The sequence below is a fragment of the Marmota flaviventris genome, chromosome 14, assembly GCF_047511675.1.
Source record: "Marmota flaviventris isolate mMarFla1 chromosome 14, mMarFla1.hap1, whole genome shotgun sequence".
Classification (NCBI taxonomy): domain Eukaryota; kingdom Metazoa; phylum Chordata; class Mammalia; order Rodentia; family Sciuridae; genus Marmota; species Marmota flaviventris.
The window spans coordinates 87,851,246-87,876,839 of NC_092511.1; the positions used below are offsets into that span (position 1 = coordinate 87,851,246).

The 25,594-nt window shown below is 46.9% G+C and overlaps 1 protein-coding gene across 5 annotated transcripts in view; it reads right to left on the bottom strand.

Moving 5' to 3' along the window:
• The window catches only part of Vwa3b (von Willebrand factor A domain containing 3B), a 191,529-nt gene that overhangs the window by 153,513 nt on the left and 12,422 nt on the right, over positions 1-25,594 (bottom strand). For 3 of the 5 annotated variants that reach the window (XM_071601860.1, XM_071601861.1, XM_027950669.2), the window contains exons 3-7: positions 19,058-19,152; positions 18,174-18,424; positions 15,927-16,089; positions 8,999-9,168; positions 4,889-5,004 (exon numbers count right to left, since the gene is read on the bottom strand). In XM_071601860.1, coding sequence (XP_071457961.1) covers positions 4,889-5,004; positions 8,999-9,168; positions 15,927-16,089; positions 18,174-18,424; positions 19,058-19,152 — 795 coding nt within the window. Of the gene's footprint in view, positions 1-4,888; positions 5,005-8,998; positions 9,169-13,964; positions 14,389-15,926; positions 16,090-18,173; positions 18,425-19,057; positions 19,153-25,594 lie in introns of those variants that run through there. The other 2 variants (XM_071601862.1, XM_071601863.1) reach the window with 2 other exon arrangements.

The following is a 25,594-nucleotide window of genomic DNA, read 5'->3' on the forward strand; positions in this document are numbered from 1 at the left end:
TTACATTTTTTACACAAAGTCTTTAAAATCTCATGTGTATTTTACACTCAAGGCGCCTTTCCATTTGGACTTGCTACATTTCATGTGCTCTAAAGCCACATATGGCTGGTGACTTCTGGCCTGTATGCTGGCTCTGCATGTCTCATCTCACTGGCCCAATATCGTGCCAAGTTTTCATTTTCCATTCCCCAGCACCTACTCCTAAAGTATTTTAAAACATCAAAAACAAAATAACTAATTGTTTACAAAGCAGAAGCTTTGAAGAAGCCTAAGGGAATGACATTTTTTTTTTCTCAGATTAAAAGGAGATTGCCCTTAGTTTGGGGAAGATGAGGGAGTCCCCAGGAGAAGGTGGGAACTGGCACCAGTTCTTTGCAGCACCTTGGAAAGAAGGCTGCACGGTGTCTCCAGGGAGGAGGAGCAGGATCTGCATGAGCCTGACAGCCAGAGCCCGGCATGACAGCAGTGAGATTTCTTGTGCTGGTGAGGCCATAGAACAGGGACTCCAGGGTTATTTGCCAGAACAGATGTCTCATTCTAGACCCTCTCTCCAAATGTTTAGCTACCTCCTAGGAGCTCTAAACAGTGGCTAAGGCCCAGGAGAGCATCCTTGACAATGACTAGGGTTAATTTCCAAAAGATAGAAGGGAGCTGGATCATTATTTTTATTATCATGAATTTTCTTGCATTAATTTTGAGTTTTAAAAATATTGCATTAACATGCATCAGTTTGTCAGGATAAACCCAACTACTATGTAGAGCTATAAAGCTCTAATTAAAAAAAAATATTGCATTCATCCAGGTGTGATGATGCATGCCTGTAATCCCAGCAACTTGGAAAGCTGAGGTGGGAGGATTGCAAGTTTGAGGCCAGCCTCAGCAACTTAGCAAAGCCCTAAGCAACTCATCAAGACTCTGTGTCAAAAGAAAATATGAAAAGGGCTGGGGATGTGGCATATATATATATATATATATATATATATATATATATATATATATATATATATATCACACTGAAATATTTATTTCAATAAGCACATAAAAAAGATGTTACACATCACTAGTCATTAGGGAAATGCAAATCAAAAGCACAATGAAACACTAACTCCCACGCATTACTCGATGATTACTATCAAAAATACAGAACATAGCAAATGTTGGCAAACTTGTAGAACAATTTTACACTGTTGGGAACATAAGATGGTACAGCCACTATGGGAAACAGTGGAAAAAATTGGAAAATGAGTTTTTGAGCTTCCTCAAAAAATTAGAAATGATATTACCATATATGATCCAGGAAGCCCACTGTAGGTATATACCCAAAATAACGGAAAGCAGGTTTCAGAAAAACATTTGCACAGTGTGGACATAACGGTGTTATTCACAACAGCTACAGAAGCACACAAGTGTCCACAGGTGAACGGATGAACAAACAGGATGTGGTCTGTACATGTCACTGAACCTGCCTGGCTTAGAAAGGAGGGGACTTCTGACACATGCGACATCATCGGTGAACCGTGAGGACGAGGCTAAGTGAGGGAAGCCAGTCACAGGACGCACCCTGTGTGACTCCACTTAATATGAGGGGCCTACAGTGGCACATTCAAAGGGAGAGAGGACCGTGTCCGTCAGGCTGGGGAGGGGACGCGGGTGCTGTGGTCTGAATGCCCGCGGCACTCCAGCGTTCAGACGTTGAGAGCCCTGATAGCCAACGTGACAGACTCATAGGTGGGGCCTTTAGGAGTAGGGTTGATTACAGCTTCTTCATCACTGTGACCGAAAAAAAAAAAAAAACCTGACAAGAACAATTTTAAGGAGGAAATGTTTATTTGGAGACTCATGGTTTCAGAGGTCTGAGTCTATAGACGGCCGACTCTGTCACTCTGGGCTGGAGGGGAGGCAGAACATCACGGTGGAAGGGTGTGGTGGAGGGAAGCAGACACAGACCGCAGACCAGAGTCAAAATATCTACCCCAAAGGCACATCTCCCCACACCCGCCTTCTCCAGCCACACCCCACCTGCCTACAGGTCCTGCCTAGTTAATCCCTATTAGAGGATTAATGCACTGATTGGGTAAAGGCTCTCATAACCCAGTCATTTCACCTCCAAACCTTCTTGCATTGTCTCCCACATGAGCTTCTGGGGACACCTCACATCCAAACCATAACAGGAGTCATGAGGCTCTCATAAAAGGTTGAAGGGAGCTCCCACTTGCCCTGTTCTGCCCTTCCACCTTCTCTTCCATGGGAGGACCTGAGGTCCCTCCCCTGTGGAGGTCTCAGCAACAAGGCCCCACTGTGGAAACAGAGACAAAGCCTTCACCAGACACTGAATCTGCCAGCCCTCTTGATCTTGGACTTTCTAGGGCCCAGAGCTGTAATAAATAAATAAATAAATAAATAAATTTCTGTTCTTTATAAATCACCCAGTCTCTGGTATTTTGTTATAGCAGCACCAAAAAGACATGGGAAGCCATTGTTTAACAGGTACAGAGTTCCAGTTTGGGAAGGCAGAAAGAGTTCTAGATTTAAGTGGTGGTGGGTGGTCGCACAGTGTGAATGTGCTTTAGGCTACTGAAATGTATGCTCAAAAATGGCCACAATGATATATTTTAATACAATTTGAAGACCATTCTTATTTGGATCACAGATAGTTTTTTGTTTTGCTTTGTTTTTGTTTTTGCATTGGTGTAAAGCTCTCTGAAAACCAATGATTTGGAACCCCAAAAGACAATCATAGCAGGAAAGTCTTTAAGATTGCCAAATGAGTTCTACAAACAATGCTTCCCCAAGCCCTCACTCGATAGTCTCTGTTTTATCTACAATGGAGGCAAAATTATCTCCTAAGGAAGCCACCCCCCAACACACACACACACACACACACACACACACACACACACACGACACCATCCACACACAACTAGAGGGTGGCCTGGGAAACCCACAGCAATAAGTGCTCTCAAGGGCCCATGTGGCAATGGGGAGAGGGACTCAGTGCAGAAGAGGCTACAGAGCGGCTGTGAAGTGGGAAACCACACATTTCCAGACCTTAAGAGTCTGTCAAAGTTTTCCGGGCAGTTTCTTGAGTGGGAGAACTAGGCTTTGAAACGTTGGCATTCTGGGACATTGTGACGGAAAGAGGAGACAAGATCGCATATTGAGCATTTGACACTCTGCCCCCTCAAACCCAGAACGTGTGATCACTGGAATGGATTTAGAGTGACAAGCCACAACCAACACCTCCATTCTGAGACAAGTGTTTTTATCTGTAATTTAATTTGATGCTTCCCAGGGCTGGGAAGATAATAGCTGTGGACAACAGGAAGCTATGGGGTCGGGCAGGTTTCCCTCACAACTCAGATGGCAAATGTTGTGGTTTGAGTGTGTCCCCAGAGTCCTGGTGCTGGAAACTTAATTCCCAGTGCAACAGTATTGGGGCTGTATTGGACTCTGCCCTCACCTATGGATTAAGGTCTTTATGACTGGCATGGATTAGTTATTGAGAGAGAAGGTTTAAAAGCAAGTTAAGGGGATGGGGATGTAGCTCAGTGGTAAAGTGCTTGCTTAGCAGGTGTGAGGCCCTGCGTTTGATCCCCAGCAACACAAAAAAAGGAAAAGAGAAAAATTAGGTTCAGCCCTCTCTTGCTCTCTTGCTTCTGAATGCCATGCCAGCACCATGCCCTTGAATTTACCAGTCTCCAGCACTGTGAGCCAAAAAAAATCTCTACTCTTTATAAATTACGAGTCTCAGGTATTCTGTTATAGCAGCAGAAAACAGACAAAGACATCAAGAAATCTACATAGACCAGAAGCAAATCCCATTCACAGTAACTGGCAAGGCTTAGAATGCTGGTGATACATTCTTCACCCTGATTGAATCAGTGCCCACTAAGGATCAGTCTTATTTGTTACTTTCAGTAGGACATCCAGAAGTAACTGTTTCTCAGATTAGCATCCATCTAATTCATGATTTGGCATTTTCTCGCATTCTCTGGAGGCATCCACTTGACAATCAGAACAGTCATCTACAGGGGTGCTCCAGTGAGTTCTGCCCGAAACTACCCCCTGCTCTGCCCAGAGGGCACTAAGAATTTAAATCCGAGAAGTTGTGCGTCAGATGCGGGGTTCCAACCTGATCCCCTGCTGTGAACTACCTGCAACTAACTGCCCACTCCTTAGGGTCCCAGAGAGCCTTTGCCACACCATTAGGTCAACAGGAATCTTTCAGAGACCTATAGGCTGGAGCCAGGAGTCTGAGGATGCGCAGGCGGGTGGAGACGGGTGGGCTTTCTTAGCTGCTAACTAGTCAGGAGCCACATCATCTAACTATCAGATGGGAGACTGCGTCCCTGCTTTTCTTGGCAGTATTTTTTCAGTGTCTTGGGCACTTTGCAATTTCATCAGCCCAAAAAAGAGACTTCCTGAGGTCACATTCCTATTTCTGGCTGATTTTGTGGCCTCATTTCTTGAGTGAAAAAGGGAGGCTCATTCAGCCTCCATAAAGGTCCCTGTGTGGCCTCCACCCTCACAAGAGGCAGGAAGAGCCCATACTCTGGAGCCACATTGAGGCTCACCACAGGGAGGACAGCAGGACCCCCTCCTCAGAAGTGCAGGCGCCCTCATTTGCCTAGAACTAACTCCATCATTGACACACCTAAGGCCACGCCTCCAGAAGGTTCTCAGGTGAGTAAACACGCATCGCTTAGGCCATTTCCCTGGGCCGTAACCTTATGCCTGGTGGCCAGGCTGGGAATCCCCCATGAACATCTGTGGGCTCTGCCCCTGTGCCACCATCATAATGAGAAGGGAAAGGGGGTCCCTACCTAGCGACAGAGATCACCAAGAGTCAAGAAGGATAACTACGCGGCTCCTTTGGGGTTCCAGGTACCTGGGGGGAGTTTTCCTCTCAGTTTTCTTGAATTCCAAGTGATCACATTGTCACCAGCCTCTGTGAGGAAAGCTGGCAATTCCATACACTCTGTCCTCTCGGCAAACGCGTGGAATCTGAAACACAAGGACGTTCCACATGAAGCCGGAGACGGGTGAGTGCGCCTCTCTGTTCAGGACTGTGAATCTCCTGTCTCCTTAGGGCTGAGCATCTTAATCTCACCATGTTCACCCCTTTCCTTTACACTCTATCAATTTCCACCAGTAGACAGGAAGGCAGAAGAGTATCGGAAATGGTTTGGGAGGTTGTTTCTGTTTGTTTGTTTGGTTGGTACTAGGGATTGAACCCACGGGGGTTTAACCACTGAGCCACATCCTCAGCCCTTTTTTACTTTTTATTTTGAGATAGGGTCTTGCTAAGTTGCTTAGGGCCTCATTAAGTTTCTGAGGCTGGCCTCAAACTTGTGATACTCCTGCCTCAGCCTCCCGGTCTAAAATGGTTTGGGATTTTAAGTGATGATGTGTCTTTTCATTACAGGGTAATTAGCTCAACCAAATGGTATTTTTTGGTTTTTGGAAAATGATACCCTATTCTTCTATTTATTCTTTGGTTCCTGGGGTTCCAACATGCCAACAATTTTAATGACTCAGGATTTTAATGCGGTGACCCTGTAGCAGCCCTGTAGCATGTGGGCCTGTTGAAGTCTGGGGATATGGGCAGCATTGGCTCGTTCTCCCATTGTGGACGGGCCTCAGTCAGCTTTAACCCAGCAAACACATACTTCCCTGGGACCCAAGGTGAAGTGCTAGTTAAAAGAATTGCTGTCCAGGCAAGTTTTCAGGGCCTGTCTACCCAAAGTGTGGTCCAAAGAACAACCGCAGTGGCAGGGCCTGAGAGCAGGTTAGGGATCCGCATCCCCATGCCCCAACTGGGCCTGCTGGGTCAGAACATGCACTTGAATGTCCCCGGGGTGAGTGTGCAAATTAAAGCTTGACAAGTGCTGGTGAGGTTCATACAGGGGAACGGGCTGTCACACTCCTAGCCCCCCCCTAACCGAAATCCAAATTGTCAACAGCACCAGGGCATTAGATTTTGATTGGCAGAGAAGGTCTTGGTAATGCTAAGAGTTCCGCCTCTGCCAGTTCCTGCTCATTCAATGCAGAAAATCCTGCAGCAGAGCCTGGGGTGGACAGATGGGCAAAGAAATGGTAGGAGAGGTCTAGGGACCTTCTGGACCATGGGAAGCCTCACACCTGCCTCAAAGGTTCTGGGGAGACTCCATGGCAGTGAATAAATATCACTCCAGTGCCCCATTCTAAGGCCAGCGGACTCAGACTGGCCATGCCTGCCCCTATGAGAGCTTCATCTAGAACAGAAACTGCCAGTTTCCTTCCTCCTGTGACCTCCTAGCAGGGCAAGTGAGGGAGGCAGGAGAAGTCTGTCCTGGCGGAACCCACGCCCTGAGTCTGGTGAGGCCTTTGGTGCCCAGGATTTTCCACTCTGATCTGTTCCCCAGATTAGAAAAGAGAGCAGGAGAAGGTTTCCTCCTGCTGATACCACCTTGCCTGTGCAGAAGCAAATCCCTTAATAGTGATATAATACGACTCTAATACAGCAGAGCTATTGGAATATAGCCCTGAGGCCACACTGATGGTTCCACTAGACACCAACTCAGTGTCTAGGGGGCCAGAGTCCACCTGAAAGGCCAATAAGCTGGGACCACCTCCTCCAAGTTAAGAGGCCCACGACATACTGTTTCTGGTCAGATATTAACTGTCCTCTATCTGGGGCCCAGCAGCCCAAGGCGTGCCAGAGGAACCGGGAGCCATGGGTATCTGGGCAGGGGTGGAGCAGGAAGCAGCAGCACTGGCAGTGGGTAGGCTTGCTGTGAGGGCCCTGGGCAGGCACAGGAGGGCATATCTACATCTGCCCTATCTTAAAAACACACCTCCTCACAGTCAGTAGGGAACCACAGCTTCTCCCGTGGTGAATTACTCCCTGGGCTGTAGCATGCCCACAGAGAGTGCCCCAGGTGACAGAGCAGAGGACAAGCAAGACAAAGGGCCCTGCCAGTTGTCTTTTTCTCTCCCCCAGTGAAGGTGGGGAAGCGAGCCCCCTTCTGTACTGGGGAAGCTCAGGAACCCAGAATGGAAGTCAAGTTCTTGCTATGAAAAGATTTCAGAGGACCTTAAGAGTAACCAGAGGATGGCCTCAGACTCCCAGATTCCTAGCCCCCATCAGACCCTGAAAATCAGAATCCACATTTCCATCTAGCTCCTTAAATTGTTATTACACAAATTGGTGGGCAAATTTGCATATTCCCATGTTCCTCTCTGTTATGTGGAATCAGCAAAGGCCAAGGCCAGGCCTCTGCATCATCAGCACACTCCCCTGCCATTATGACAAGCAGCTCCATTTAAGAGCAAGGGCTGTGGGCAAAATGTGTACCCATTTCAGACAGGCTGACTTAGGAAAAGGCTCATGAATTCTCCTTACGGCCACCAAGTGGCTGGTCTCTCTCCAAGGGGACCTAAACTTGCACATACAGAGAGAGAGACCAAAGAAGGGGAGACATGTTTAAGATATGGGTTTTATGGGCTGGGCCTCAGGCTCAGTGGTAGAGCGCTTGCCTAGCATGTGTGAGACAGTAGGTTCAATTTTCAGCACCACATAAAAAATAAATAAATAAAGACATTTTTTAATATTTAAAATATTTTTTAAAGGTGTGGGTTTTATTAATATTATTCAGGTGCAGTAAGGCCAGCAGCTCAGGAGACCATCACTATTGAAAAGACAGTCACTGCTACAGACTGATTTGTGTCTGGGTTCCCACTTCCCATTCTGTATACTGAAGCCCTAATTCACAGTATGACTATATTTGGAGACAGAATCCATAAGGAGAGAGTAAAGGTTGACTGGGATCACCAGGTTGGGCCCTGAGCAGGCAGGATTAGTGACCCTGTAAGAAAAGGAAGGGAGAACCTGAGAGTTGACCTGCTCTCTTCCCACCAGGTGAAGCTGTGGTGAGAAGTCAGCTGTCTACAGCCAGGAAGAGAGCCCTCACCTGAAACCAAGTGGCTCCTAACCTCTAGGACGCTGAGAAATAAATTTCTGTCTTTAACCCATCTTGTCTCTGATATTTTGTTATGGCGGCGTGCAAGAGTTCAGTTCCAGAATGTCCTCCAAAGGCGCATGTGTTAAAGGCTAGGTCCTCAGCTTGGCACTCTTGGGAGATGGTGGGACCTTTAAGAGGCGGGGCCTAATGCAAGGTCTTTAGATCATTTGGGGAACCCTTGATAGGGATCGTGGAACCCCAATCCCCTTCTCTTCTTCTCTTTTGCTCTCTGGCCATGAGGTGAGCCATGTGCTCCTGCAACAGGCCCAAAGAAATGGGGCCAATGAATCACAGACCAAAACCTCCAAAACTGTGGACCAAAATAAACCTTCTTTGCTCTTTATAAGTTGATTACCTCAGGCATTTGTTATAGTGACACAAAGCTGGCTAATACACTGCCCAAGTAGACTAAGATACTTCCCAAGAGAAGCGGGTATACCATGCCACACAGGGCCCAACAGGACTGGTCAGGAGGCACAGGGGTGAGGGAGAAGGTGGGTAAGGGCCAGGGGAAGGGGAGGCAATGTAAGCAGGTTTAGGATTAGCTAATTTGAATCATCTGAGTGAGCTCTGGGGGTGGGGTCTGTCCTGAGCTGTCTGGTGCCTGGCCCTGGGCTGACCAGCATGGAGGACAGTGGTCCTGAGTGCGAGAGCCTGGACTGAGAGGGTGGGCTCTGGGTGAGTTGGTTTGCTATGACAGGTACACCCTGGCCCCTGCTTTGCTGTTTCTAGGGACTGGCTAACCCTGGGAGGGCAGTCTCTCCAGAGTCAGAGAGTCCCTAACGAGTCAAAGCATCAGAGCTACAGAAAACAAAAAAGGTGTGAAGGATACGGGATACAGAAGAAAATCAGGGGGAGGGTGCCCAGAGACTAAAGAGGACAGAACAGAGAGAGAATCCAGCAACTGACTGGGTAAGAAGGCCACCAAGACCCACTGTTAGCCCTGCTTAAGTGGGCCACCTACTTGAGTCCCCCACGAGCGTCCTCCCACCTACCTGCCATGGGTCTTGGCGCTCAGATCCTTCAGGAAAGCTACCATGCCTTCTCCTCTGGCGTTGAAGGACACTGTGTGGACAGGATGTGGGATGTCCAAAGCCCTCTGGAGGAGAAGCTCCTTGGACTCCGCCGGAATGTCCCCCACCACGAAGTAGTAAATGGACTCAATCTGTGAAACAGTGGTGCCAATCAATGGTTCATGGACCTGCATGCCCCTGACTGGCACTGGGCTCATCAGCAACATACTCTCCACAAAACCACTTCTTTAAAAAAAAAAATGGCAGAAAGAATAGCAACAGTACTCCATGTTTGTGGGGATGCTGGGAGGTAAAGTCAGCGAGTGAGGTGATCAAGGCTGTCGCCAAGAGACAACAGAGGCCAGATAGCAGGGGCTGCGGTCTCGGGGTTGCATGAGAAGAACGTGGCTGTTACACATCTAGGAGCAGTTGTGTGCAAATCAAGAAACGAAGGAGGCCTTGGCACAGCCGCTGTGGGTAGGAAGCTTATTAGCCACTTCCCGAGGAGGTGCCAGAATTCTGCAGTGCCGCCTCGCCCATCCTCAGCCGGAGGCAGGGTGTGGGAAGGGGGGCATATCCAGCTGCTTCCTGCTCTGGTCTCATGTCACCAGGGAGCAAGAGGCCTGGGGACGTGAGGCTGTCTTGACTTTAGGCAGCTGGTCAGGAGCCAGGCCCACCCCAGGCTCACTCCACGCTGCCATGCCCCAGGCTGACATTGTACACAGTGAGCAACCTGGGTCAGGGGCCAGAGTCTCCCCCGACACACCTTAAACCAGGGATTCTGGGAGATGCGTACCTCGCCCCATCTAGAGACAATCCCCCCAAAGCGGTCCCTGTTTAATGCAGATGGATGTCCACCCAAGAGGGCCCCAGGACAGCTGTCCTCCCCCAAACACAACCACTCCACTCTTGTTCATCCCCCAGACTGGCTTCCAGGACATTGATCTCCCCAGATACTGATGAGTTCTGTGATCTCTGGGACAGGGACCTCGCTTCAGGGCCTTCACTTATAAGCAGGGAGACATTTGTGTATGTGCACATGTATTTACACCAGCCTCAGAGAGTGAGAACCAAGGAGAGCTAGGAATGCCATCATCTCAACCCAGAAACGTCCTGAGTGATGGTCTCTACAGGTAACTGGGGATGAGGCCCCAGCAGGTGTGCAGTGTTTTAAGGGATAAATAGGTTTCACCCCTCCTTTGGGATTCACAACACTCTCCCTGCTTTCATCCCAAACCCCAGCTACAGATTGCTACCAAATGGTCTTCCCTTAACTCCAGACCTGGGACTTTAACTCACCTGGCAGAGGGGGTGGACTCACAGTTGGTTCCCCAGCTAATCAGGGGGCTCTGGAGTTCCAAGGGGGGAGGTGGGGGCAGGGTAGCCGAGGACTGGGGCCAGAGTGGGAGCTGAAACCAGGCGACACCTCCCTCCCTCCCTCCCAAGCCTCATCTCTCAGATCTTTCAACACCAGCTCCTTGACATTAAGGAGCACCACAGGGAGGTAAAAACCAAGCTCCAACCTCTCAGTCAGCCTCCTGGGAGGCAGAGGGAAATAGAGGAAGAAACCATGTTCTCCCAGTGACTTATTAGGCAACTAAACTCTGCTTCCAGCCAGTGCATCTTATTTTGTTCTTCTTCTGATATAAATGACCTTGCAGAGGATGCCCTAACAGGGTCCCACTTCACCGCACCGCTGTTGACAAGTTTTTCAGCTTTTCAGCCCAAGTTTAGCATCCTGGGGACAGGGTCATCCTAAAATGACACATGGCTCAAGACAAGGGACAGACACAGGGCACCTTCTGAGATTCACATGTGATCTGATGGCTGATCTGTCTGCAGATCAACCGGGAGGTAAGCACCGCGGGCCGAGGGGTCGTGGGCAGCGCTGAGCCCCGCCTGTGTGGCAATAACCCAAGCAGCCACATTCCTTGGGCAGCGATGGTTTCTCCCCAGATCGCTGTGGCCAGCAGTGAGTCAGAATTTCCTTTCCTTTGCGGAGCCTACGCCATGCTTCACTGTTCATTAACTTTATTAAATTCGGCTTCTGAATCACATGTTTTCGGGCTGCAGAGGCCCTGGGACATGCTCGGCATGGAGGCCACCGGCTCCACCCGCTCCTGCAGACAGGCTCCTTTCTGGTCTCCTTTCTGCTCACATAATAATGACATTTAGAAAAACAGAGAGGGGGATAAACGCAACACCTATCCCCCTCTCTCTCCAAACTGACAAAAATGCTTCTTAAAGTAAAACGGCTCTATAGTTATCTGCTACTTGGGACGGTAGGTGAAAATGGATTATTTGATTCAGCGTTCACAACAGCCTCGTGGAGCATGCTTTTATCGTTAGCATGCCCAGTTTAGAGATGAAGAAACTGAGGCTTAGGGTGGTGGATTGACCTGGCCTAGGAGTTGGCTGCCTAACCCAGGAGCTTATGTCCTGCTTTCTGACAACCACACGGTGTTGGATTTAGAAAGGCTGCTCACCCATTAGAGATGAATGTGAATCCGGGAACGATGAAGTCAAGGTCAGGGGGCAGAGGAGGTGGCCCAGGCCGGCACTCTGTTCACTGGCTGGGCTCCCCCACTGTCCAAGGGTTCAGGCTCTTCTGCCCGATATCAACACTGCTGACGGTGGCTTTAAGGGGGTTGTCCTCATGGGAATGCTCACCCTTGGCCATAAACTCAGCCCCCAGGGCCAGGGCCAGCCTTGAAACCCAGCAGCAGGAGCAGCTTCCCGGCTGGCGGGCATTCCCCTAGGGACTGATGTGCACCGAATTTGATAAAATAATGCAAAGGCTCCATTCGGCCTCCTAAGAGTGAGTCACAAGTTCTCACGGTTTCTTATTACAGAAGACAAGGTGGAGCCTCCACGCCGCTGCTTGGAAGGCCTGTTCTGTCTGGGCCATTTGTTCTGCAGCTCCACACAGCGATGGGCAACTCTGCCCACCCACGAAGCCCTTGGCATCTTCCCAGCTGTTGCTCTGGGGTGGGGGCGGGGGAAGGAATAGCAGGGAGTGGCCGCCTCTGTTCCCACTGCCCTCTGCGAACCAGCCTGACGTCCTGCTGGGTATCAAGATCCCCAAGATCAAGGAGAAGAATTGAAGCCAACCAGCACGACAGTGAGGGGTCCAGCAGAATTCGCCCTTGACCTTGGAACGCTGCACCTTTGGGGAGACGCCAGACCTCCGGATGCGCCTCCAGGTCTTCCCTGTGCCTGCAACAGCCCTTTCCTGCTTTGACCCGTTTTGATTGGTCACCACCCACTGTCTAGCCTCTCAGGCTTCAAGGTCCTTATCCCTACCCTCACCCCACCAGGGTCCTACAAGGCTCAGCAAATTCACCACTCTGGTCCTGAGCAAACCACCTCCCTCCAATTTTAAAAAAGAAAAAAAAAACAAAAATCCTCAAATCTGGACATTGAGGATAGGATATCTTGGTCCCACATCTAGCCTCCAAACTCCAGCATATAACCATTATTTCCAATCCATCCCATCAGTGTCCAACAAACATTTATAGAACTCTTAGGAAGCTTCAGGGACACACAAAGAAAAGATCTGATGCCCGTCCAAGCCACCGAAAGGAAATAAATGAGATGCTAGATTCACGCACCCACAGGGCCAGGCCTTCAGCTTATTGAGCAGCAGCAGCACAGGTTCCTTATGGAAAGGTGCAGGTCAGTTCTCTCAGTGAATATGATTTTTTAAATATATATTTTTTAGTTGTAGATGGATGCAATACCTTTATTTTATTTTTATGTGGTGCTGAGGATCGAACCCAGTGCCTTCCACATGCAAGGTGAGCACTCTATACAGCTGAGCTACATCCCCAGCCCCAAATATGATTTTTTTAAAAACCAAAAAAACCAACAAATTCACCAGGCACAGTGGTGCATGCCTACAATCCCAGCAGCTTGGGAGGCTGAGGCAGGAGGATCGTGCATTCAAAGCCAGCCTCAACAAAAGTGAGGCCCTAAGCAATTCAGTGAGACCCTGTCTCTAAATAAAATGCAAAATAGGGTAGGGATGTGGCTCAGTGGTTGAGTGCCCCTGAGTTCAATCCCCAGTAATGCCCCCCCCTTCAAAAAAAAAAACAGATTCATGACTACCAGGCAGATGGGAGAGAACAAAAAATGGAAATACAGATGTCTTCTAGTCATGGAGCCTTCTCCTGAGGGCAGTTAGCTTTCTTGGGTGGCCTAAGCCAGGGCTCTGGGATAAACAGTCCTCTCTTCCAAAGACCTGGGAAAGGGGAGGCCAGGGCCTCCCAACAGACCTCTCCTCCTCAGAAAGGCCAGGGAAGCTGCCAACTTCCAAAGCACAGAGGATGCTGAGGAACAGAAGCCCATGCCGGTCAGCACACTGGGCTCAAAGGACAGCAATCCCTCTCCTGCAAACATCTCCTCAACAACCTTCCGGGGCATCAGGTCCTTTTCCACAGGATTCAGTAAGAATTCACCCATTAGTAGTGTTCTTCAAGTGCTGTTATGGGAGCCATGATTTAAAGACCCCCTCATACTGCCTGGGCTCCCTGCTGGGTCTTCAGCCTACCTGTGGTCACAGAGCCTGGTCCTCATATGGACTTGATACAAGACCCAGACTTCCGTGTTGATTTTTGGACCCAGGATGATACCCACTGTCCCGGTTCCTCCAGGTGCACCCTCATGGGGGCAGAAGCTCCGGCAAACTCAGGGAATCATCAGTGTGAGAAATTTATAGTTACTGCTCCAGAAGTTTCTTAAGCCTTAAATCTTTTCTATTCCTAGCAGATGGCAGCTACATGCTGGAATGCGAAACTCCCTGGGGTGGTCAGGAGGGGCCCAAAGCAGAGGAGCAGGCCACCCTGGGAACCTATTCCCCCCTTTTACATACACATGCATGCTCTTAAAAAAAAAAAAAAAAAAAAGAATACAGGCATGGCATTTTTATATATGAGACAGCTGCACTTACTGGAGGAAAACTTGGGACCACCCCAGGCAGAGGCTACGGGCGGAGGGACAGAGCAGCTTGTGTCGCCTAGAATTTCCAACGCGCTCCCAGCTCTTGTCAAGAGCTTGCGGGTTGCGTTTGGTGATCAGCGCCTGCGAGCTCACTCCTTGGTTCCCTCTCTTCTGTAGGACCTCCCTGGGACTTGCTGAAGCACTCCTCGTTTTCTAGGCTAGGGATGCACATTAGAGAAAGGGGAGCCCAGCCAGACGGAGGAAGGGGAGAGAAGCACGGTCCCAGGGGGATCTTGCAGTTACGTCAGGCGGGCCAGTCAGGTTCAAGGCGCACTCAAGAGCACACACATCCAGGAGACTGGGAAATGTCCCATTTCTTGAATGCAATACTAAGGTGTCAGGAATCTTGGCATTTTTACAGATGTTGAAACAATCTGGAAGGATCAAAGAACAAAGTGGCTTGTATTTGGTTCTTCCTTAACAGAAAACATTTGTTGGTCTGGCTTTCCGAGGAAAACAATGTGTTTCCAATTTCAAATCGTCACTGATAAAATGCAGACCAGCGAGCTCCAGGAGCTGTCCTTTCATGGGGCCAGCACATGGCCTGCTTGCCCAGGAAAGGACTGATGTTGAGGGCCACAGCCGAGTCGGGATGACACATGGCATTTTTGCCAGAAGTAGTGGTTGAGAGGTGACGCCAGCGAGTTCTCGCGGAGTTCCCGTTGAGTTCCATCTGAGCTCTGGGGGGGGGGGGGGGGATTCCTAGAGAGTTCTGATTGGTTGGGGAAGTGCCGGAGGGGGGATTTTTTCCGGCTGCTGGTTCCTGGACAAGCCGCGTGGCGCCAGCGAGCCGTTAAGTGTGGAGATTCCTTATTGGTTGACTGCTGTATCTAGTTTATGTTAATTAAGATAAGCTGTGTGGAATGTATATATACCCCTCCTGTCCTACAATAAACGGCTCCCACTCCTGCAGTATCAGTGTACACAAGTTGTTCGTCACCCCCCCCCCCCCCTGGTTATTTTGCTGCAGCCGGACTGGGCAGACTTCTGAAGGCAGCCGGGTAAAGCTGGAAACCTACAGAAAGGCCAGGCTTCCAGAGCCGAGGAAGCAAGTGTGGATACAGCAAGCTGACCGTCGGGGACCTGGGGACACTCCTCTCCAGAAAGTCCCTTACCAGCTTGGCACAGCCCTCACAGTCCTCCCAGTGATCCCTCCCAGAAACACACACCCTGGGACTGAAAGAGACATAAGACACTGCCATATAAAATCGCTCCTTCTGGGTAAAGCTTTATTTCCAGAAGGTTCCTTTCAAAATGCCTATGTCAGTACATTAATGTTCAAAAATGGAGGCTCCTCAGCTTGGATATACTTCACCTTGGAAAGCACAAAACAGTTCCATCTATGAAGAAGAGGACCTGGGAAGCCTCAGAACGCAGATGCTGATGCCGGGACCCCTCAGTTCCCCATCCTCAGAGTCCTCCGGCCTCTCCTCCCCTCAGGGAAGGAAGGTGCTCTCTAACTGGCCGGAGGGCAAGAGCGGAATGAATCTGTTGGAGCTATGCAGCAATGGCCTCCCTCCCCGTCCTTTCCCGATGCTTAGGGGGTGTGAGCAGTGCTGGTCTCTCCTGGCACTAGCACCCCGCAGCCCTGGCCACCTCACAGAAGCCCAGCCAGGCTCAGGGCACAAGCCTGAGGGAGCCTCTATGTGGTCGGTCCAGTCCAGCTCTACTGTCACCGAGGCCGCTCCCTGCATCCCTCTCTGTGCCCTGCAGGCTATTTCTCAATTGGCTCAAAATTCAGAGTTCAATCAGGTCAATACCCAGGGGCCTCTCCAATGCCAATGACGGGGCCCTCTAGGGAATGCTGCGGATGTGGGGAAATCAAGGTCAGCTGAAGGACAGTGTAAAGACACTGAGAGTGCAGAGTCAAAGCCACCCTGGGGACCCGGGCAGACCATGGACACACACTTACAGTTTCGTCTTTCCCAGCTTCCAGCAGAGCGTCTAGGCGGCAGATGGCGCTCATCGTGGTCAGCTCAAAACTCAGCTCCTCGACCCAGCCTGTTGCAGCGGCTATGCACTGTTGGGTCACCGGAATAGCATGTTCTTGCCATTTCACAGGCTCTTGAGTAACCCTGAAAGGAATCACATGGGTGGTCACAGGGCAGTGATCAGTGCCACCAGAGGAATGTCCAACCTCAGTCCCCTGGCCACAAACAATGGGCCACCTAATGTCATATCATCAGCAGTGAAGAAGGACACAGCTCCCAGGCCCCTCAGAGTCACCAGGAAAATTTAAAACTTGGTGAAGATGGGCCTGTCTTGCTGAGGGAAGTGTACCTTCTGAATGCACCCCGTAATTTCAAGGTGACATTATCTTCCTCAAGCCACCCTGACTAGGAAAAACAATGTTTACTTGAGAACAAGAAAAACTAAGAAATGTAAACAGTAACAAGTCCTTTAAAAATATCCAGATAAGCTATTTTCTTAAATGGGCAGGTTTGTATGAAACCGTCTTTCATTAACAACAAATATACAAAAAACTCACAGTATAACAATTTTGCATAAATTTTATTTCTTCTTCTTCTTTTTTTTTTGGTATGAGGTTTTGAACCCAGAGGCGCTTCACCACCGAGTCCCATTCCCAGCACTTTTAATTTTGTTATTTTGAGACAGGGTCTTCCTAAGTTGCTTAGGGCCTCACTAAGTTGCTAAGGCTGGCTTTGAACTCTCAATCCTTCTGCTTCAATCTCTCAAGCCACTGAGATTACAAGCGTGCGCTACTATGCCCAATTCTTTCTTGACATTTCCTTGTTCTGAAAAAGATTCCCATCCGTCACCTTTTTCAGATCAAAAATTAAATTGTTTTGAATTCAACAGAGCATTGGTTTTTAAATCCTGAGAAAATCTGGTAAAACCATTTAGTTTGAGTTTGGAAACAACAGTTGGAAAACTCCAAAATGTGGAGCCGTTTGAATGGATGTGTGCTTATAATTGCAAATAAATTGGCCCGACAGTCGCTCATGGCCCGCCTCCAGAGGCAGAGCTAGCTCACACTAGTGTCCCTTCTGTGTGGCTTCTCCAGGTAGAAAAAACTGAGCACTGAGTGGCATGTACACTTCAGTAAACATTCCAAGGAAGCAAATTTTGCAAACTTCAATATCTGCTTCCTTTAATAACACACCGCGGCAGAAACAGGAGCCCGGGAGGGCACACCATCAGGATCAGCCCCCAAGAGGTCCTCTATTTAGTCCAAAGCATTTTATTTAAAAAAGACAAACTGAGCTAAGCAGACTCCCCTCCCCCTCGGCAACCAGGTGTTTCTTCTCAGGGAGGTGCAACCATTGCTTCAGATGGAGGGTGAGCACCCAGGCCCAAATTCTCCCCTATCCAGGAATCCGTAAATAATTGGCTGTGAAAACTCTGAGATCCGGGAAATTCTGTAAAGCCAGCCACCTGTCGTTTGGATGAAAGAAGTCAACTTACAGGAGAGGTCAACTTGAGTTGCAAATTGGGTCTGGAAAAACAAGTGAAGTTTGTGGCCTTTGAATTCATTATCTTAGCTAAAATCTAAACTGATCGAGGGGATTTATGGCCTTAAATATTTGTTGAATATGTGCAGAGGGTTCCTATTCTCGTATTTTTCAACTTCCCTAAGTTGAAAAGTATGTTTCTAAATCTCTTATTTCTGCAGGGCAGGGGACTGAACTCAGGGTCTTGCACACACTAGGCAAGGGCTCTGCTACTGAATTGCATTCCGGGTCCTAAATCTCTCTCTTTTATATATATATATATATATATATATATATATATATATATATATATATATATATATATATAATATTTGCAGGTGGACACGGGACCTTTATTTTTACTTATTTTTCTATGGGGATGGAACCCAGGGCCTCCCACGGGCTAGGCAAGGGTTCTACCACTGAGCCACGACCCCAGCCCCTAAATGTCTTTTAACAAGAACATCAAGATGCTTGGTGCAAAGCAGATTAAAGTTTCCTAATGTTTATTCATTGTGAGTTTTCTGCTAAAATTGTATATTCTAGGGGTTTTCAAGATGGTCCCCCCACCTCCCCCACCCTCCACCCTCCCCCACCCTCCCCCCACCCCCCGCCAGAGCGAGCTGTGCCTCTGAAGGACAAATACCCGGCCAATCGCTGATGGCTGTGGCTCTTCCCCGCCCTCTGTGCTTCCCCTGGGGACTCACCATATGAAATTGAACCTGGCGACCTGAGCCACCTGCTCCCGCAGGACCATGGTCAGAGCCTCTCGGCACAGAGGAAGCTCGCCCTCCAGAATGTCGCCGAAATCCAGCACTAAGGTGATGCACTGTTCCAGGATGACCCCGAAAATCTGCCGGCTCCCACTGGTGAGCCAGTCCATCCGCCGCCTGCAGCTCTCCAGGGCTTGTTCTAAGGACCCCGCGAACCGATCGATCAGTTCCGATTTAGCCGTCAGCTGAATGAAAATAAAAGGAAAAAGCAGAAATGAGAAGACAGCGCCAAAATAAGTCACCTGGAACGCAGCGAAGCGATCAAGAGCTGAGGGTTCAAAACAACTTTGCAAATGATCCTCCAAATCCTGCAGGAAAAATCTCCAGCCTTTCAACCGAGATACCCTTGGATGGATGGCGCCCACAGGTGCTTGTCCAGGGCAAATTTCAGGACTTGGAGAATTCAACTTGGATTCTTGCCTAGGGCCAGCCTCGGTTTACATTGTTTAGGATAGTCAGCCCTCCAGCATCCTCAGATTCAACCAGCCTGGGATGGAAAATATTCAGAAACAAACTGCATCTGTGATGAACACATATGTACGGGCTTTCCTCCTTGTCATTAATCCCTAAATGACACCGTGAAAGAGCTACCAACATGGCGTTGACATGGCATTAGGTATCACAAGGTATCTCTGGCCAAAAGGGCTTTGCGCTCATCTCTTGGTGGTCCAGGGCTTCCTTGCACATAGCTCCTTGGCTGTGAGATCATCAATGGCACTGGCCAAAGGAACCCTTCCACCTGAATGGCCACCTCCTCTGTGACCTGAGGTGACCTCAGCAGGTCACCAGACCCAGCCACGGAGGCAACTCTGACTTACATTGTACACTCTGCCATCTTCTGCTCGGTAGAACTGCGGAAACAGGCCAACGGCATACCTAGAAGCCACGGGTCTCCTCAGAGAAGTCACATAATCTGCATTTTTATAAAGAAAGACAATCAAAGTGGTGCTCAAGAGGTAAAATCAATAATCAATAAATGGGATAGTATAAAACTAAAAAGCATCTTCGCAGCAAATGAAACAATCAAGAACATGATGAGAAAGTCAACAGAATGGGAGTAAATCTTCACCACCTGCACTTCAGAGACAGCATTCATCTCCAGGATATACAAAGACCTCAAAAAGCTTAACACCAAAAATAATAATAATAATAACCTAACCAATAAGTGGGCAGAGGAACTGAACAGGTGTTTCACAGAGGAAGAAATATGAATAGTCAACGAATATGTGAGAAAGTGTTCAACATCTTTAGCAATTAAAGAAATGCAAATTAAAACCATACTGAGATTTCATCTCACTCTAGTCAGAATGACAATTATTAAGAACACAAGTAACAATAAATGTTGGTGAGGAATGGGGAAAAGGCACACTCATACTTTGCTGGTGGGACTGCAAATTGGTGCAACCACTATGGAAAGCAGTATGGAGAGTCCTCAGAAAACATGGAATGGAACTACCATTTGACCCAGTTATCCCACTCCTCAGTATATATCCAAAGGATTTAAAATCAGCATACTGTAGTGAAATAGCCACATCAATATTTATGGCAGTTCAATTCACAATAGCCAAGCTATTGGAATCAACCTAGGCGCCCTTCAACAAATGAATGGATAAAAAAAAATGTGGTATATATACAGAATGGAATATTACTCAGCCATAAATAAGGATGAAATTATGGCAGATGGAACTGGAGATTATCATGCTAAGTGAAATAAGCCGATCCCCAAAAACCAAAGGCCGAATGTTTCCTCTGAGATGCACATGCTGACTCACAATAAGGGAGGGTGGGGAGAGGGAAGAATAGAAGTTCACGGGCTTAGACAAAGGAAAATGGGGGCATGGGAATAGGAAAGATAGTAGAATGAATCACACATCACTTTCCTAGTTCATATATAAGTACATGGCTAGCGAAACTCCACATCATGTTCAACCACAAGAATGGGATTCTAATCAGAATAAGTCATACTCCATGTATATATAATATGTCAAAATACACCCTACCATGAAAGAAAAATGGTGCACTGTCAAAGCTTCTTATTTGTATTTCACAATAATTTTTTCCCTGACACCGTTCAAGTTATAGTCCCAGCAACACCGACAATTGGTGATGTTTTGTGTTCTGTCCTAAATGGGGAAGCATCACCAGATGCTGTGGAAAACATAACTTTAAATAGAATCTTTTAATGAATGAACAACTGGGAGGCAGAACAGAGCTCCCCTCCTGGCTCCCTGGTTCTCTCGTCCAGGTTAACTAAGGCAAATGGACGACATGGTAAAGCGTTTAATTCTTGAAAACTTCTCTGGAAGACTTTGGAACTTGGAGAATTCCACTTAGATATCATCTAGCCACCGCTCTCTCTAGCGGATGCTCACGACTAAATGCACAAAATGTAGGATGCAAGTAATGGACTCAGAAGACCCCAACACTGCGTCAGAACCACGGGGCTTTCCTTAGCAAATCAGGCGCTCAGCCGTACGAACATCTATCAGGCAGCTGCTACGTACTGGGCTCAGGGCTGACAAGATGACATTCCCTAAAACATCTTCCTACTCTCCTCCCTGGAACTTCCAGAAGGCCACAGAGGCTTTAGGAACCACAAGGACCCCGCAGGACAGAAGATGAGTTCAAGCTTCACAGAAGTGCTCTTATATGATGATGATGTTATTGTGGTGGTGAAGTCCCCAAAGGTGACAGACAGCCGGAGGTGTTCCTCACCTCCCCCTTTCTGGGGAGGAAGGGTAATAGCTACCTTGGAAAAGTGGAAAGGTCCAGGTTGAATTTTATAGCCGCCCTGGCCAGGCTTGGTCCCTCATCACAAGGGGTGATAAAATTCACACGCCTTGAGGTCCAGCTCTCATAGAAAGAGAGTGGCTACTTGAATTCCGTCAGCTATACCCCTGCTCAAGAGACCTCTCCAACTCTGAAATCTCTATTTCCGAGGGTTCACCTTCCTGGCTGGCATTGATGGAGGGACTTCAGATCACCAGCAGCATTCAACTCTTTACCTGAGACGTTAATCTGGGCTCAGGAGAGGGCCGGTATTTGAGGCTTGAGGGGGTGGGTCACTGGAAGGCTCCACAAGCCGTATTGCCAATTGGAACGTGAGATATTGTGGGTTCTGCATCCAGTGGTCGGGGAGTAGATTTGATTAGCTAAACCTCACACAGTGATAAACTGTGGAAGAAATGTAGAGACAACTATCTGAAGGCCCTGGAGGGCAACCAAGAACAGACAAAAACTGGAGTAGCGCTCATCCTCAAAAGGAAGGCACAAGCCCGGTGTAATGTGCACACCTGTAATCCCAGCAGCACAGGAGGCAGAGGCAGGAGGATCCCAAGTTCAAGGCCAGCCACAGCAACTTAGTGAGGCCCTGTCTCAAAATTTAAAAAATTAACTAATTAATTAATTAAAGGGGCTATGGCTCAGTGGTTACGTTCCCCTGGGTTCAATTTACTATTTATTCAGCAGGAGAGAGTTTGGAGTTTGGGTTCAGCCAAGTTAACTGCCTGCTAGGATAAAACCCAGCTCTCCACCTATCAAATGGTAAGTGGATAAACACACTGTGGTGTATCCACACCAGGAATATGATGTGGCCATAAAAAAGAATAGCAAACTGGTACGTGCTACAGTATAGAGAATCTTTAAGACGTGAACAAAACCAGTTACCAAAGACCACTTATTGTAAATTCCACTTATATGAAATGTCCATAGTAAGCAAATCTATAACAGACAAAATCATATTACTTACAGCTGGTGGGTGGGGGTCAGGGAGAGGCAGCAGAGAGCTGAGGGGCACAGGGTGGCTGCTTTTCGAGGAGATGAAGCTGCTCTAAAGCTGACTGTGGGATGGTTATAGAAATCTGTGGATATGCTCAAGATCACTGAATCATACACTTTAAATGCGTGATTGATGTGAATTATGTCTTAATAAAGCCATTATTTAAAAAATCAGTTTTAAAAGAACAATGAGGAAGCATCTCCCAGGACAAAGAAAATGCAACCCAAAGTCTCTACAAATCACCCACACTGCCCAGTAGAAACCAAAGAATCACCAGATAGAAAGTCAGGAAACCATGATCAATAGACAAGAGAAAACACAGTCATCAGTAGACCTGCCCTGATAAGCCAGATGTTGGGACTAGCAGAAAAGGGCCTCAACATGTTCATAAGTGTTTTCATTCATAAATATAAGCAAACTATAATTATTTCTATTATAAACATTATAAGTGTGTTGAAGAGAAAGAAAAGTAAGGTCCTAACAAGTGAACAAATGAGGATCTCAGCAGAGAAATTGAAAGACCCAAAAAGAAAATTTGAAACAAAAGTACTGCTTGGATGTGGCTGAGGTCAGGTACTGAGGTGGTGGTACATTCAGCAGAATTATGATGAGAGAGCGGCTGGGGATGTAGCTCAGTGGTAGAGCACTTGATTGCTTTGAATGTGTGTCACCCTGCATTTGTTCCCCACCAAAAAAAAATGAATTGTGATAAGATAAGCATCTTTTCTTTATGAAGTATCCTGCCTCCAGTATTTTGTTATAACAATACAAAATGAACTGAGACAAGTACAACAGCTGTATCAGCCTAACAGCAAATTAGAAGTGTTAGAATAAAGTGTTAGTTGGCTTGAAAATCTGTGAAGAGAAATCCCCAGTCTAAAGAGCAACAATAACAAAAGGTTACGTAAATCAACAAAAGTTTCAGTGATCTGTGGGACAATCTCATGATGTTCAACATAACTATAACTGGAGTCTCAGAAGAAAAGGAGAGAACACATGGGGTATAAATATAGATTAGAAGAAATAATAGCTGAGAGTTTCTAAGATTTTCTTTAAAAAATAACTTACAGAGCCAAGTTGCTCAACAAATCCCAGGCAATATAAATACAAAGAAAATCAAACCAAGGCATAACATTATATAAAGAATAGTACCATAACTTAAAAACAAAAATAAAGAGAAAAATCTTAAAAGCAGCCAACGGAAAAAAGAAATGGTATACATCACATACAGAGAAAAAGCACTATGAATATGGATGATTGCTCAGATGAAATGGTGGATTTGGATATTTAAAGGTCAGAAAGACAGGTTAAGTGAAATAAATCAATCCCCAAAAAGCCAAAGATCAGATGTTCTCTCTGATATGGGAATGCTTACCCATGAGAAGCTGGGGAGAGGAGGAATAAAAGCTCAGTGGATTAGTCAAAGGGGAATGAATGGCAGGGAGGGGGAACAGGAATAGGAAAGACAATAGAATGAATTGGACATGACCTTCATGTGTACGTACATGAATATACCACAGTGAATCTCATCATCGTGTGTGTCCTCAAGAATGGGGTTCTTATTAGCATCAGATATATTACGTACTTGTATAATTATATCAAAATGGATTCTGCTGTCATGTATACCTAAAGTGAACCAATTTGTTAAAAGATCAGAAAGAAAACAAATATTAACTAATAATTCTATATCCAGCAACAGTATCCTTCAGGAGTGAAGGCAAGGGCTTCGGTATCTGGGAAGATGGAGAAAATGCACTTTTCCCTATTCCTTCCTTAACTAAGTACAACCAAAAACTTATGGACATTATAATATTAAAACAGTATAGGAATACTCTAAAAGGTGCAAAGGAGGTAAATGGACTAGGGAGCTTGGCACACAAAGAAAGGTGCTCTACTCCAGCCAAATGCTAGAGAAAAGATGCATCTGCACCTCTCATCTCTACTAGCAAAGGCTGGGTGGAGAGCTTAGATGGCTGGCCTTGGCAGGCCACAGTAGAGTACACCAGAACCTTGCTGCGGCTTTATCAAAGAAGGCAGAGCAGAGAGCCAGGACTCTGAGTCCGCAGGTCAGCAACAAGTCACCACAGCAGGATGTCCGGGAGGACCTTGGAGGCAGCCTGGGATTCCCACTGCCCCAGGCGTTCATGAAGCAGCCCTCCCTGTTTTCTCTAGGATGGCGTCAGAGCAGGCCTTGTGATAGGTCAAGACTTTTCCACCACTGAAAAGTAACAAGGCCACTCATCCACAATGTCCAAGGAGGTTAGAGAGCAATAAAAACGTACCCCTCCCATCAGGCCAGCATGATCATCAAAGGAGGCCTAGAGGGGAGCCCATCCTTACCAAGGAGCACCTGGTCCTGGGGAGGTCCACAGAGGTCGAGGGGTGAACCTGGACTTCGGCCTCCATCTGGCAACAACAAGTTGTACTTTCCTTTGTCCACCAGAGCCGTATCAGAGAAGGTCAGCTAGACCAGAGTTCAGTGAGGTCCAGTGACCAATTTATAAAACACTGACATGTCTTGGTTCAATAGAAATAGATAAGTAAGTCACTCATCCTCTCTAAAGTCAGGAAGATCTCAAACTTAATGAAGAAAGAAAATCGACACTATCAAGACCAAGATGACAAACATTAGAATGGTCTGGCAAAGATTTTACAGCAATCACCACTTATAAAAACACTTTAACAAGCAGTTATAAATGTGCTTGAAATGAATAAAAATGTAGTAAGTCTCAGTAAAGAAATAAAAGACACACCGAAGAACCAAATGGAAATGTTAAAATTTTTTTTGAATAACCAAAATTTGAAATCCAGTGAATGGACTCAAGAGTCAAAGAGACAAAAAAAGAAGAATGAGTAGACTTGAAGACAGAATGATACAAAGTATCCAGTCTAAAACACAAAGGCAAAATAGATGGAAGAGGAGGCCCACAACCTCACAGACATGTAGGATTAGGGAAAGAGAAATGGAGAGAATATTCAAGTCACTGTAGTGTCAGAAGAAGAAGAGAAAAAATACAAAAAAAAAAAAAAGTATTTAAAAAAATGAAAATTCTCCAAATTTGGCAAAATACTAATAAGATAGCAGATTCAAGAAGCTGAGCAAAATTTATTGAGAATAAACCCAAAGAAGTCTACACCGAGGCCAAACCTCCAAACACGGATGACAGAGGAGACATTTTCAACAGCAGCCAAAGAGAAATGATATATTATCAATAAGGAAAGATCAATTCTAATGACAGCAGTTTTCTCATCAGAAATGTTGGAGGTCAGAAGAAAGTGGAATAATATGTCTTAATATTGCTAAAAGAAAAGACCTGTCAACCCCAAATCTAATATGTGGTGAAAATATTCTTCAGAAATTACAGTAAAATAAAGACAGTCTCAAACAAAGAAGCTAAAAGAATTTGTTTTTAGCAGAGCTACTTTTAAAGGGGGGAAAAGAAGTTTCATAAACAAAAGAATATAACTAAAGACTTGTAATATCAGAAAGGGGGAACACGGGAGTAAATAAAAACTCTGCTTGAGTTTTATAAGCTGAAGTTTTAATAAAAATTATAGCACAAAAATTTTTTAAAAA